The 14,580-nt window shown below is 45.0% G+C and overlaps 1 protein-coding gene across 6 annotated transcripts in view; it reads right to left on the minus strand.

Annotated features, from left to right (window-relative positions):
* The window catches only part of CDH26 (cadherin 26), a 69,158-nt gene that overhangs the window by 7,496 nt on the left and 47,082 nt on the right, over positions 1-14,580 (minus strand). For 5 of the 6 annotated variants that reach the window (XM_073005471.1, XM_073005478.1, XM_008012433.3 and 2 more), the window contains 7 exons: positions 11,541-11,683; positions 9,576-9,815; positions 8,011-8,232; positions 7,308-7,438; positions 4,385-4,462; positions 2,644-2,712; positions 1,176-1,229 (listed from right to left, as the gene is read on the minus strand). In XM_073005471.1, the coding sequence (XP_072861572.1) occupies positions 1,176-1,229; positions 2,644-2,712; positions 4,385-4,462; positions 7,308-7,438; positions 8,011-8,232; positions 9,576-9,815; positions 11,541-11,683 (937 nt within the window). Of the gene's footprint in view, positions 1-1,175; positions 1,230-2,643; positions 2,713-4,384; positions 4,463-7,307; positions 7,439-8,010; positions 8,233-9,575; positions 9,816-11,540; positions 11,684-11,847; positions 14,567-14,580 lie in introns of those variants that run through there. The other variant, XM_037982593.2, reaches the window with a different exon arrangement.

Here is a 14,580-nt window from a genome sequence, read left to right on the forward strand (position 1 = left end):
AGCACAGTTCTTTTGGAGGTAAAGAGCCAGGCCCAGGGCAGTTTGCTCACGTTTCCTCTCTTTGTGTTGGGGCAGAGAGGGAGGCCCCGCAATCTCTCATGGCTAGACCTTCCAGTGCCTGGGCTGAAACACAGTTTCAGTGAGGAAGGAACCTGAGTGAGCCCAGCCAGGAGGGTTTGCTCCTGCTGACAGCCTCATTCATGCTTTTCTCCCCCTCAATTACACTGTCCCTCCTTGCTCATTTTAGTTTCTCTTCCTCTGAACCTTGCCCACTGTTCCCCATGATGGGCTACTGGCAGTCACCTGCTCATCTGGTCCATGTCTGTGGATCTGGGTCTCTGTGCTATCTAAGGGCAGAGGGTACAGTGGTAGGAAACAGGCTTGGCATCTATCAGGAGGAGTGGCTACCTGGGGACTCGCAAATCCCACCACGAAATCATGTGAGTCAGGCTGGCCTGGAGGCAAGCAAAGCACCCGGGGCCTCACTGCCGGGCTCACGCAGGTGCAAGGCCAGCACCCAAGAGTGGCGGTAAATGTAAGACTGATCACCAAGGGAAGATCAAAATTTTCTTGATACTTTAAAAACCAATTTATAATAATGTGAGGCAATGAATTAAGTGCTAAGTTAACATAATTTTGCAAACTATATATACAACATTCAACCTCCTTTTGTTTACATCAGAATCATTATTTTATTGGTAATAGGTATCTGTTATTAATGTCAATGCATACAAAATTAGTACTTAGATGTTTTATTTACAATGGAGTTATTTGTAGGATCTCATTTGAAAAGAAGAATTCTGCTGCAAAACATGTTTAGAAAAAAAAAAATTGATTAGATGATTTCTAAGACCCCCTTAGCTTAAAATTTCTATAGGTCTGTGACAAAGCACAGCAGAAAACTCAGCCTATGATTGAGATCTTAGCAACTCAACAGCAAAAGAAATTTGCCAGGGACTGAAAAGCTCTTATGCTCTCAAGTCACGGGATAAATGCGCTTTAACTACTTCCAACCTCTCTTCACATTCGCTTCTCCTTCAGTTTGTTTAGATGTTGGGCATATTTTTTTTTATCACCTCTTTCCTTCCAAATTTCCAACTTTCAGGGCTTTCCACAGCTTTTAGACAGAACAATAAGGTAAATTTTTTCACAGTAACACCTACATCTGTACTTACAGGAGTAGAGTATAGGTTTTTCGCACCTCTTGACTCAAAGAGCTCGCCATAACCCTTAAATTAAAGAAAGATGAAAGAAATATTTTCTGATTTCAAATAAATCACCAAAGGATGCAAATACATAACTAGAAATTCTTGCAGTCATATTGCCTTTCATTTTTGTACTAAAGATATAGTAATTCTAAAGACTATAGATATTCATAGCAGAAATTCATGAATAAGTTTCATAGTTGCTTTGTGAAGAAGGAACATGAGAATATTAGATTTGCAAGCTCTGTCTTGGGTCCATGAACACCCAGTAAGATTTCCTGCGTGCCATGGCCATGCCCTGAATACAAACAAATGACACACATCCACTCCTAGGACCCAGACCCAGCTGCACAACTCTCAGGGCTCAGTGCAAGATGAAAGTTGGGGGCCCTTTGTTTAAAATTAAGAATTTCAAGATGGTGACAGTAGAATATTAAACCAAGGAGGGGTTCTTTAGAGTGGGAGGCCCTGTGCCATGGTGTGGGTTCCACGTCCATGCAGCTGGACACACCAGGACCAAAAGGGTCAGCTGCATGGACATGGAACTCAACATTCATCAATGCAGGAGCCCTTCAGTGACGGATTTGTGGCACCATCTTTGTGCAAAGAAGAACAGCATGTTTTCATCTTTGCTCAGATACTGCCTGTGCAAAGATATGAAATTATAGAGATCTTGAATTTATTTTAGAAGCTCTCTCTCATAAAAATTGGATATGATTCTATGGCTCTTTAGACCCTGAATACCTCTTTTAAATTCGATATTGGAAAAGTAAATTTCTGTTAAATAATGGCTAGTTAAACTGGTGAGGTCCAAATAAGGTCTGTGATTGAGAACTGTATTCATAGTGTTGTGCCAAAGTCCATTTTCTGATTTGATCACGGAGTAGGGTTACATAAGATGGTATCTTTGGGGGACCCCCAAGAGCTCTCTGTACTACTTTTGCAACTTCTAGTTAGTCGAAAATTATTTCAGAAAACGTCATTTCACAAAGCAATAGTCCTAGAATTTGTATGTAGCATACATGAAGACACAACACACAGGGGAAGTCAGACCTCCCTTTCGCTGGAAGCATGCAGTCACTGGGCTGGAATTTAGTCAGAGTCAAAGTCCTGTGCTCTTAATATTATACATTATCTCCGGTGCCCTTAGAAGGACATAAGAAAATGTATCTATTTGCGGATGTTTTAAAAAGTGTCATATTTGATCAGGATTATCAAACAACTCTAAAAACAACAGCCGCCACCAATGATCGTAATACCTAGTTCTGTAGATGGAAATAGAGTTGCGTGGGAAAAGCCCAACTTCTCAGATTTTCATTGACTATGTGTTTTTTTCTGAAAGTATCACAAAATCTTCTACAAGGGCCCCCTCTCAGGGGAACCAACTGTTAGTCACTAGTGAGATGGCCGCAGCAGGGAGCAACCTTCTGGAACTCACCCAACTCCCCAGAGCAGAGCGTGCTTGGGCTGCCCTGCTCGCTGCAGATGGAGGCACTTCCTTGAGATCCTAGGGGGAAAATGCTGATTTACTCAAAGGAGAATGGATTTCTCTCCAGCTGGAAACAAAGTGGGCATGTGTGACCTCCCACCACTTCCCCTTGCTCATGTACTCATAGGCAAACACGAATTAACACGATAAGAGGGAGGGCGCAGTGGGGGGGAAAGGAAAAGGAAGAGAGGCAGGGAATAAAAGGGCAGGTGCAATGGAACCACGTGGCAGGAGGAGGCTTGAACCTGAAGACGCTAATGTGCTTTCCATGACACAGACACCTGCAAACTGCATAGACACACAGACGAGATCTAGAAGGTGACACTCACAGGTGAAACTGTTTAGATTTAGGGATGGGATTGTGGGCATTTTCTGCTTTGGGTTTCTATTATTTTAATAGCGACGCTTCAATAATGAAGTTAAATTTCAAAGAAAATAAAGCAGGCAATGGACCTTGACAATGGTCTCATTGACGTTATTTCATGCTATATGCAGCAGATTTTAAAATATCAGGTTACCCATCAATCATAAGTGATGGCTTCACTTCGAGAAAGTCTGTGAATGGCAGTTCATTTAAGCAGTCACCACAGATGTACTTACTAGAATATTCCCAGGACACTGAAGGGAACCCAGAGATACACCAAAACCTAGATGGTGGAGGCTTTGGTTTCCTCCCCTGTACAAAGGGAAGCAAGATTGCCCCCACCACACACACACCCCTATGGGTTCTGGTGAAAATTCAATGAGATGGGGCATGCAAAGTGCATAGGGTGCCCTTCAGGGCAACACGTAGGCCTCTAGAAGTTTGCAGACTGGCTCAGAGGAAGGAAAGAGAAGGCTCCTGCCAGCCCAGGAGGCAAGTTTGTAGGAACTAGAAAAGGGAAGCCCTTCCCCCAGGAGCACGGGTTAATGGTCAGAATGCACAGCGAACCCAGCCCTGTTCACTGCCCTGGCCAGGCACGCACTCATTTATGGCAATCCTGGGTCAACTCTGTTTTCAAAGTAGGGGACACCTACTACTTATGGAATGGAAGATTTAGCTACTTGGGAAACAATTTTAAATAACACTGATTTGCATGGTGAGAAAATTATTCCCTTTCTAATTCTGTTTCCACACCCTAATGACATCCAGGAGGAAGTGTCACTCTGGTGCTAGCCTGGCTTCCATGCTCTGCCTTCCTTGTAGAGGGGCCCCGGGCCTTTGGCAGTGACATCGTCCACCCAGTCATTGTGCCCTACTTCTTTCATGGCTATTTTCACACTTGCCTGCTCTTTATACAAGTAAAACTGTGTTTTCATTTACAGTTGAAATATAAAGTTTCCTACTTAAATAAATGTACTTAATGTGGACACAAGCCCATTTTAAGAAAAAAGTGTCTTAAGAAATAAATAGTCCAAGTGCCATATGCATATGGCAAAAAATCACCATATGGCACTGGACACAGTGATATCTGGAAGCACTGGGTCATCTGACACCATAGCAAAGATGAAGGAACTTGGCCACAGAAAGGCAAGGGTGTGTTAGGCTAAGGGAACCATGGGGCTTTGCAAGTGGGGGCTGGGGTTGCTGACTTGCAGAAGGACCTCCCTGGATGTGGCAGTGGGAGGAGCATCCCAGGTGTTCCTTGTGAGGGAAACCGTCAGGAAAGTCACTTCTTTGCAATCCAGAAGCAAGTAAGGAGCACGTTACCTTAGCTCCCTGCTTGGGTCCTGCTGCAGCTATGCAGACGAGCAGAGCCGGCCTCTGGCCTTCAACATCTGACCATGTCTGTAGAACACAGAGAAAGAAATATGACAAGGGCTGAAATCACAGATAGCAGAAATAAAAACAGAAGGAAAAGAATGACATTTTCTCCAAAACACGTTGTATCTATGCCATCACAGAAGTCCAGACTGTAAAAAATACACCTCTCCTATAAATCTGGATGACTTATATGGGAAAAGAATGTTATTTCTGTTTGCCTTTTGTAATTGCTCGCTGGGAGGTTGAGCTTCTCGTGGTTCAGTGCTCCATGTAAACTGATGGTAAAAGGCTCGTTTCAGGAGCCCTCAGAATTGAAAAGCTTGTCTTTTTCTAGGGCTCATAGTGATGGCTCTTGCGGTCACCACTGTTGCATGGTATTCTGTGCATTGTCCTATTCATTTACCAACCAACATATATGTTCACTGAGGGACTCAGGTTGATGGACGCTGCATTTCTGTTGGCCAAGGGCTCTTAGCTTCCCCACACGCAGGGAAGGCATCTATGCAGTTCCACAGATCATCACCATCAGACAGCATCCCTATAGTTTAGCAGCAGAATGTGACAACATGTGTGCACCTAGTGATGATGTCTTGCATGGAGTTTTCCCAAGAGCACACAATGTTCCTGGTGAGTGGATGTGCAATGTAGGCTGGTATCTTTGTGTAAGATGGATAGAGGGATAAGTGCACCTAGAGATGGCCTTATTTACCAAGGTTACAAAGACATAATCAGTAATTACTGCTAATAACGCTAATATTGGCAGCCACCCTTTATTGCATGACTGTTAGTGCTGAAAATTTGACATGTGTTATTTGATTAAAGTGTCCAACAAACTTAGGAGACAGAAGACTATCAAGTTCACTTTGTATATGAAAGTCAGAATCAGTTAGATTACGTAACTGATCAATCACAGATTTGGAATCTACACTCAGGTCTGTTGAATCCCACTTCTCAGAGCCCTAAGATACTGAAGCAGGAATGGAGATGCGCCTTTAGTTGTGAATGGGAAACAAGAGGAAGATTTGTTGGTACAAGAAGAGAACAGAGCCCCTTGCCCAGCATGAGGTTCTCCTGTCCCTCTGGCATAGCTGGTCTTTGACCAGTGCCACCATGTCATTAAGCCCCCTCCAACCCTCCCGGTCTTAGCATCACAAGGGCCAAGGTTCCTTTCCACCCACACTGCTTCTACAGCTGCTTCCCCTTTTCCAAGACACAATCACAAAGCTGCTGGGAAAGAAGGGTAACCAGGGCATCCTCACTGTCCCTTCCATCTCAGCTACAACCTGAACCAATGCTCAGGAAGTGCGACATTCCTGCCAGTCTCCTCCAAGCTCAGCAGCTTTCACTCTTTCCTGCCAAGCAGGAGACTGAGGCACAGCCCCTGGGCCTGGGAACCATTTCTGTTTCCCTTCATGGTTGAGCCTCTGAGCCACTGGAACTGTCCAAGGCAAGAAATTCTACTGTTACACAAAGACTGCTGTTTGCCCAGATGGTTTTCTTCTTAAAATTACACAACAAATCAAGTTTGCTGCTGCTCTCACATTTGGGATGGGGAGATTCCTTCCAGGGGACTTCACAATCTGGAGAGTTTGGACCTTGCTCCTGTTTCCTTACCCAGGAAGGGCTCACAGGAGGGTGCACAGGCACGTACCTGCCAGAGGAGCCTAACCTCCCTTCCCTCCCTCACACCGCAGGGAAGACAAAATGCAAAGAACCCTGGGAGCCTCAGGCAAACACCAGCTTCTTCAATCACATATTTTTGAGAAACTCTCTAATTACATGAGCATCACATCAAAGTTCATTGGAATATCTTTTCCCTAAAGTGTCTCACTTCATTCAACAAGTCTCTCCCTTCCAGGAAAAAAACCACTAGTGGAGGTGTAAGATGGGGTGACCGAATCCTCTGTGTGTGTTTCCTTTTGACATTTGTGTTCATTTTCTAAATCAACCACTTAATTCTAGATGAAGACAAACAGGAGAGCTCACAATGCTTTCATCTCTTTGTCTGTCTAATCCCAGCCCAGAGTTGCTGCAAGGGTGACTAAGATAACGTAGGGCCCATTTCAGAAGCAGCCGGTTTGAAAAACCAGTGGCCATTGGCCAGTTACTTTATATGGTTCTGCCTTGTGTTAGTTGCCTTCATGTGTTAGGTGCCTTCAAAGAGGATGTGTTAGACATCCTCTTTGATCCACAACCTATCTGAGAATTTGACTTTATCATCCCAGTTCACAGATGAGGATGTAGGGTTAAATGATGAAGCTAATGAGATGCGAAGGCAGAAACAGAGCCCAGGCCTTGTACCTCCAAGGGCAGTGAGCTTTCTGGTTGGCCTCTGCCGGACAATGGTAGAAGAGGAGGTTCTGCCATGATCTACGGAAAGCCATGGCCAAGAAGCCAGCTCAGACTCATTTAACCAGTGAGCCTAACACAATCCCATTTAGGGAACGTCTACCTAATAAAAATTACTTTTTCCCTAAGCACAGTTTCTCAAACTTAGCACTTAGGGGACTGGGGCAGATAATTCTCTGTGGTAGAGACTGTCTTGTGTGTTGTAGGATATTTAGCAGCATCTCTGACCTCAACCCACCAGACACCAGTAGCACTCCTAACTGTGACCATCAAAACTGTCTCCAGGCATTGACGAATATCCCCTGTGGGGCAAAATTGCTCATGGTTGAGAACCATTGATCTAAAACAATAAATTCATTTATCTGAGTTAGTTTTTGCAAGAATTTTTTCCCACTTGCTACTGAAACATGGGTAAGAGTGAAGAATTAAGAGGTGGTACAGTGGGTGAAAAAACACATGCTATATGTCTGTGTATTATTGAATTCCTTGCCATAAGACACAAAGCATGACATTCCACTACCTGGGCTGAAGTGGCTTTGCTCTCCTCATTATACATGACCAGTGTTTGGTGGCCTTCATCATTGGATATAGAGCATCCATGCCTCTTAGGTTCAAGCACAAAATAGCGTCGCAACAGGAAAAGCAGAGCCACTGTGATAAGACAAAGGGGAAAAACAGATTAGACAAGCTCACCCATATCAGAGGTTTCATGAGGATCTTGTTCTGTTCATTTATAACTCAGTCATGAACTGGCAAGGTCAAACTGCATCTTCGTCATCTGTGTAGCTCTAAAGTTTAGCACAGTTCCGGGATATAACTAGATGCTACGTACTGTTTGTTGAATTAATCAATAATACTATCTGGCCAGTAATATTGTATCATTTCTTGGAAAAGCTGCTTTCTCATTAGCCTTGCCAAGTCCAGAAGCCTGGACATCTGTACATTACTGTCTCCATGGTTACTACAAAGGACCACTCCTTGACTATGTTTACCAATGGATTCCATTGTGAGTACAGGCTGCTTTTGCTGGCCAGGGATCTTGCCTGGCCAACATGGCAACCTCTGATCTGCATCTAGGAGCGTGAGTACACCCAGAAGTCATTCTCAAAGCCATTCCACCAATCCTGCCATCGGCTGTCCCCTACCCCAGCAAACCCCATACCCTTGGCCTATTGCCTGGGGAGAGGAGCCATAGTCCCAGGACACCCCTACAGACCACTGACCTGCCAGAGCCACGAATGCTGCACAGACAGGGGACAGGGTCCCCACAAGAAGCCCCACTCCTGCATCTGCATGCTCCACACACGTGAACCCACTGGCACAGGGGCAGATCCTTACACGGACAGTTTGCTTCTGGGAAAGTCCCTGTTTGTCTCCAATGAAGAGTGGCACCAAGTAATTACCACGTGGCAGGCTTCTCAAGGTTAAAAGTTCAACTGACTGACCTGCAAAGGGAAAAAGAACATGGTATGCATTGACTCACTCATCTGCTCATCTGCTCAATGCACGCTTACTAAATGCCCTGCACAGGCCAAGCTCTGTATGAATGTAAGCCAACTGCAGAGTTAGAGGGAGGGGTCCCCAAGGGCACCCTCACTTCTGACACCAACTGCAAGTTCATGGATTCCCAAGACTACCCTCAGGTTCAACAATTCTCTAGAAAGACTCACAGAACACACTGAAAGTTGTTACAGCGATGGTGCCGTTTTTTACAAGGAAAAGATACAGATGAAAATCAGACAAGGAAAGAGGCACCTAGGGCAGAGTCCAGAAAAGCACCAATGTCAGAGCTTCTCATCATCCTCTCCTGAGAAGCCAGGTCAGCATCAGTGAGGGACAGCACACATGGGATGCTGCAGTCAGGGACGTTCACCTGAGCCTCAGGCTCCAGTGTCCTCCTGGGGCTTGGTCAGGCAACCTGGTGGGCCTCCCAGGTGGGCGGCCTCAGTCTCCAACTTCTCTGGTAGTCGACTGACACTATGTGACTTGAAGTCCCCAATCTAAATCACATTGCTCCTGTCTGGCTCAGCTCAAGACACCCAGGTAAAGAGACACTGGTATCAGACATGATATCCCAATAGAGATCACCCAGACCCCAAGGACAAAGACCAGACCTCTCTTTGGGCAAGGCGAAGTTCTTTACCATACACTCCAGGTCTGAGAACTACCAACATGAGCACACAGTTTCAGCTGAAACCGTGCCACAGTCTACAGATGCCATGGCTAGAGGCACAGAGGAGAGTGTTGACAGAGGGTGCCAGTTGCTTTTAACCTGCTCAGCAGGTTCATCTTCTGATAACAGTGCCCCAGTGTTTCTTTAGGGAAGCCCACACTTCCCGAATTCTCCATATGAATCAGGAGAGGCTGAGCCCAGATCCCAACAAGGTCCAGGTGTGGGCTGGGAACCAGTCAATCAGCACATCTGCCCTCCTAAGTCCCACCTACAGTGATTGACAGGGCAGCTGACCCAGGTCAAACTGTGACATCAATCCTGGAGCTTCCTGGGAAACACCCTTCTTGCCAGATGTTAGGATATGTCTCAGGTACTCCCAGCAGCCTCCTACCCCCTGATGAGGAGAGGTTCCTAAAAATGAAGGAACCCAGAGAAAAGCAGACCGTGCGTGGAAGGTGGCTTCCAGGGATATCCTTTGAGCACCTAGAGCCAGCTCTGCCAGAACACAGACTTCTCTGGCTTTTTAAGCTAATGAAGTCCTTTTTTGCCTAAAACTGTTTGAAGTGCATGTCTGTCATTTTCCACTCTTTGCCCGTGACCAGTACAAAAACTCACCCCAATTTTTCCCCAACTTCCATGTGTCCTCTGCGTTTCCCAGGGTGTTGTCCAATTCAAATGTAAATGGATCAGAGAAGGGCTCCAGGTCCGGATCCTCTGCCTCAATGTGGAGGGGCTGATGCACGGCAGACTCACAGACCTCCACATAGCGGGAATGTGGCCGGAGAGCCGGGGCGTTGTCATTGATGTCAGACAGGAAGAGCATTAGGGTCCCTGTAGCAGTCTGCGGGGGGAAGCCTTGTACGGGGAGGAAGTTTCAGGAGTTGGTTATCTCGTGCACACAGAGCCCTGGAGAATGAGCACTCTCCGTCTCTCAGAAAACAAATATTCCTGAAATACTAGAACTGTTTCCCTTTCAAATCATAACTCTCCTGGCATGCATGTGATGATCTGTTTTCCTGCTTTTATGAACATTCAGAATATCTGGGTAAGGTAAGCTAATAAAGCACTTACCACCTCAAATCATTTGTAGAACAAGGTAGAATGTGGCATCATTAAACAAACAAAAGGTCGATCAATGGTGCCAGGCGTTAAGGATGGGTGGGATGGAGGAAAATGGGTGTGACTAAAGAAGGGCCCCATGGGAATCCCTGAGGAGAGGCAAATGCGCTGCATCTCCGCGTTGATGTCCTGGTTACGAGATTACACTGTAGTCCTGCAAGGTGTTGCCCCTGGGGGAGACTGGCAAAGGATACGCAGGATCCACTAGATTATTTCTTAAAACTGCAAGTGAATCTACAATTATCTAAAAGGACTTTTTCTAATTAAAAATGTGGCAATCATCAATTAACAACTGCAAATATATGGAGCCAACCTAAGTGCCCATTGACCAATGAGTGGATAAAGACAATGTGGCATATGTATACTATGGAATACTACTCAGCCATAAAAAAGAATGAAATAATGTTTTTTTGCAGCAACTTGGATAGAGCTGGAGGCCATTCTTCTAAGTGAATGACTCAGGAATAGAAAACCAAATACTGTATGTTCTCACTTGTAAGTGGGAGCTAAGTGAGTGATATAAGGAACTCTGGAGACTCAGAAGCAGGGGAGGAGGGAGCCAAGGGATAAGAAACCTCACACTGGATACAAAGTACACTACTCAGGTGACCAGTGCACTAAAATCTTAGACTTCACCACTGCATAATTCATCTACGTAACCAAAAACCACTTGTACCCCAAAAGCTTTTGAAATACGAAAAGCAAAAAATAAACAGAAAAAAAAAAGAGTACCTATCATAAAATCATCCATAACAGAATGAGGGAGCCCTGAAACACTGGCCCCACTTTTTCTCCTCCCTTAATACTGATTAGGAACCCCTATTTCCTATCTCCATTGCCCCCCAACCCCCAACATTCCGCTAGTTAATTACAGAGTGGAACGTACAGCGACATATCACTTGGAGCTTGGGTTTTAGTTCACAGACTTTCTTAAATACAATGTTAAAGTTATCGGAACATTTTTATTTCTTCAACTTTGTTTTGGTGTGTTTAAAGATTCAGCCGTAGGAGAGCGTAGAGAAAAGTGCTGAAACATATGCTCATAAACCCGCCCATCCTGGTTTATGGCAGATGTGTCCCTTACAGTCCCATTTACCTGAGTTCGTACGCCATCCCAAGCACAGGGAGGCTGTGCTAAATATTTATCACACACCATCGGCTCTGACAAAGCGCTAAAGAGTTAGCTCATGAACAGATGAAAAAGATGTTGGGTTTGATTGCAGCCTCCTTGCTGGTTTAATTGTCTCTTCTGAATGAATACTGCCCTCTTTCGATGGTATTGGTCCCTTGTTTACCATTTCAAGAATTACTACAAAAAATAATCACCAGCATGGATGCAGAGTGATAACAAGGTTTATTTTATCCTTTTCTCAGCTGTGCTGAAAGACTCTCACCAGGATTATTTTCCCGCAGGAAGCAAGAATGAGCATTTTATTTTTCCAATTTTGGGTAAACACTCACCATCATCAACAGCGTGAACGATGATTATATAAAAACTGTCATTGACATGAGGGGATTCTCGGTCAATTGGCTCCACGGTGGTGACCACTCCGGAGTTTTCATCTACGCTGACCCAGTTTGCTGGGTCATGAACCCGTTTATATCTTGTAGAAGGAAAATGGACAGCAATTTTTAAAATTAAAAACTTACATCAAAAGATGTAAAAAGTTACATGAAAAAAACAAAATATGTCATAGAAACACTATTTCTACCACAAGTAATTTGAGAAATTCTAAGAGAAATTAAACTATGAGAGTGTTAAATCCACAAACGGAATGGAGGCGCAGGGAGGACAGCCTAAAGACGCTCCTAAGTCTGTGGAATCGACATTCACCGGAACACCAACTGTCCCCCTCCTTGTTGGACTGAACATAGTTTTGTCTGCCTTGGGGAAATGTTTCATCCTGGAAAGGAACCCATCTTCAGTTGCCTGTAGATGATGGTAGCTTAGTGTGAAAAACCAAACTGCCCTTGCAACAGAAGCCTAGGACTTTACCCCCGGTGTGTTCCCTTTGCAGAAGAGCCCCAGCGGTTCACAGGTGGGTAACCCTGTTCCTCAAAGTGGTCTTCTACATCCCCGTCACCTATGTGAACCTGACACCGCTTTAAGGGGTGGGCCATGCCAAACCCTCCAGGATTCCTAAGAGCTGTCAGCCATCGTATGGCATCCCTTGCAACCTTGCCAGGTTGCCAACCACAGCTACCTGCTGCAGTCCCACAGCAGGAACATCCTGGGCTCAGGCAAACAACAACAACAAGTGCAGGTCCCAGAAAGGTGCGGAGAGGGGCAGTTTCTCCTTACGCTTTTCCTTCATCCTCTGGGCAAATGCTTTTCAAAGGGGCAGCAAGGATGCCTCTCTCATGTTGGGTGGGTCACAGTTTTTAAAGGGATTGAAGCTTTTTGTGCACTGCTTCACCTCTTAGGAAAAGTTCCAGAAGTTCCTTAGAAGCACTGTGATTTTGCAATGTTTACAAACGAGGGGAAGAAACTCAGTTCCTCTGTGGATTATCTCAGGCCAAAAGGCAGCTCCCTCAGCTAATGCAGATGAAGTAGAACTAGAGGAAACCAGAGCTACCCCACCCAGATCATGCCTCCGCCCTGTCACAAAAGACACTCGCCCTGCCTCCTGGACAAAGCCATATTGAGGCTATAACGATGGACTGTTTAGTTCTTGATTTCAGCACAACCCAAACATTTACTGAGACCTACATATGAGCCAACCATCCCCAAGAGACAGGAAGACAGCAGCGAATTAGGAAAGGCTCCTATCGGTGGTACCAAAGGGAGCCCCAACCAGCATCATGGGCATCCCTGGGAGCTTCTTAGAAATGTAAATCTCAGTCCTGGCCCCAGATCTCTCAATCAAATTCTAGGGGTGGGTTGGAAACCAGCCTGGCCAACATGGTGAAACCCCGTCTCTATTAAAAATTCAAAAATTAGCCAGACATGGCAGCACATGCCTGTAGTCCCAGCTACTCAGGAGACTGAGGCAGGAGAATCACGAGAACCTGGAAGGTGGAGGTTGAAGTGAGTCGAGATTATGCCACTGCACTCTAGCCTGGGTGACAGAGAAAGACACTGTCTCAAAAAAAAGAAAAGAAATTCTAGGGGTGGGGCCAGCAATCTGCATTTTAACAAATTCCCCCAGAGATTGATACACACTATAGTTTGACAGCTACTTCTTAAGAGCCATGCTAACTCAAAGTGCACCATTGAGCACCAGAAGGGGTCTGTGAGCTGTTGGTTGGCTGCTCATAATGAGATAACTGCAAAAATGAAGGGCAAGTGTTGAGAAGCTCTTAGAGTTGTCAGCATTGCTGTGCCCCCCTAGTGCATGATAATTTTTCTAGTAATTCAATTTCATTATATTTTGCAAACTGATCAATCCATAATGAATTGTAAATTTAAAAAAAAAAAAAAAAACTAGCCTTTCCCAACAGATAATTTGAGAAGGGTTGCTGTAAGGGGAGGAATCTCACACTGAAGTGTGGACAGGGGCCACGCAAGCATGAGAAATGAGTGAAGCTGGTGGAATGGAGTCTGGGGTCAACTGCTGAGCTGGACCTGGAGAGAGAAGGGGCATGACTCATGATCCCATTCTGCCCCCATGATCATGCTCTCATGGAACACAGACCCAAAAATGCCAAATTATTTCATTCCTTCAAGAACATCAGGAGATTCAGGCCATAGGCTGCCCAAGTGCCCGTTGATGGATGAGCGGATAAGCAAAAATGTGTCAATACCACACATGCTTACTCAGCATCAAAAAGGAAGGCCATTCCAATACACACTAAACATGCATGAACTTTGAGGACATTATACAGAGTGAAATAAGTCAGTCACCTAAAGACAAATATCGTATGATTCTACTTTGACGACCTGGAGTCGTCAAATTCAGAGAGACAAAAAGTCGAATGGTGGGGGCCAGGGCTGGAGAAGGGGGATGAGGAATGAGTGGTTAATGGAGACAGAGCTTCTGCTTTGCCTGATGAGAAGAGTTCTGGAGATGGATGGAGGCGATGACTACACAACGTTGTGAACGCACTTAATGCCAAGACCCGTACCTTACAAATGGATAAAATGGTAAGTTTGATGTACATTTTACCACAATTTACAAAACAAAACAAAACAAACAAACAAACAAAAATCTTACTTTTGTTGCCCAGAAGCAAGAGAGGTGCTGGTTTATAACTTCTGGTACAGAGCAGGGAGATAGAAAAAGATAACGAATTATTCTAACACAAAGGAAGGAATACAAAAGGAACACATGGAAAATGCAAAGGAAAACCAACAAGTGAGTTCTCCTGGTGGGGTCAGAGAAAGCTATGGATGGAAGACGACCTTTAACCCAGGCCAGTGGTCATGCACTGTGGCTTCTTGTATTTTCATCACCGAGACTGAGGCAACCTCGTGAACACGTCCAAGGAGTTGGTTTTCTAACAGGAGCCCTCTTGGTTATGTGGCTATTTCTACTTAACCGCCCTTCTTGGCCCTCTCTTC

The sequence above is a fragment of the Chlorocebus sabaeus genome, chromosome 2 (assembly GCF_047675955.1).
Source record: "Chlorocebus sabaeus isolate Y175 chromosome 2, mChlSab1.0.hap1, whole genome shotgun sequence".
Taxonomy (NCBI): domain Eukaryota; kingdom Metazoa; phylum Chordata; class Mammalia; order Primates; family Cercopithecidae; genus Chlorocebus; species Chlorocebus sabaeus.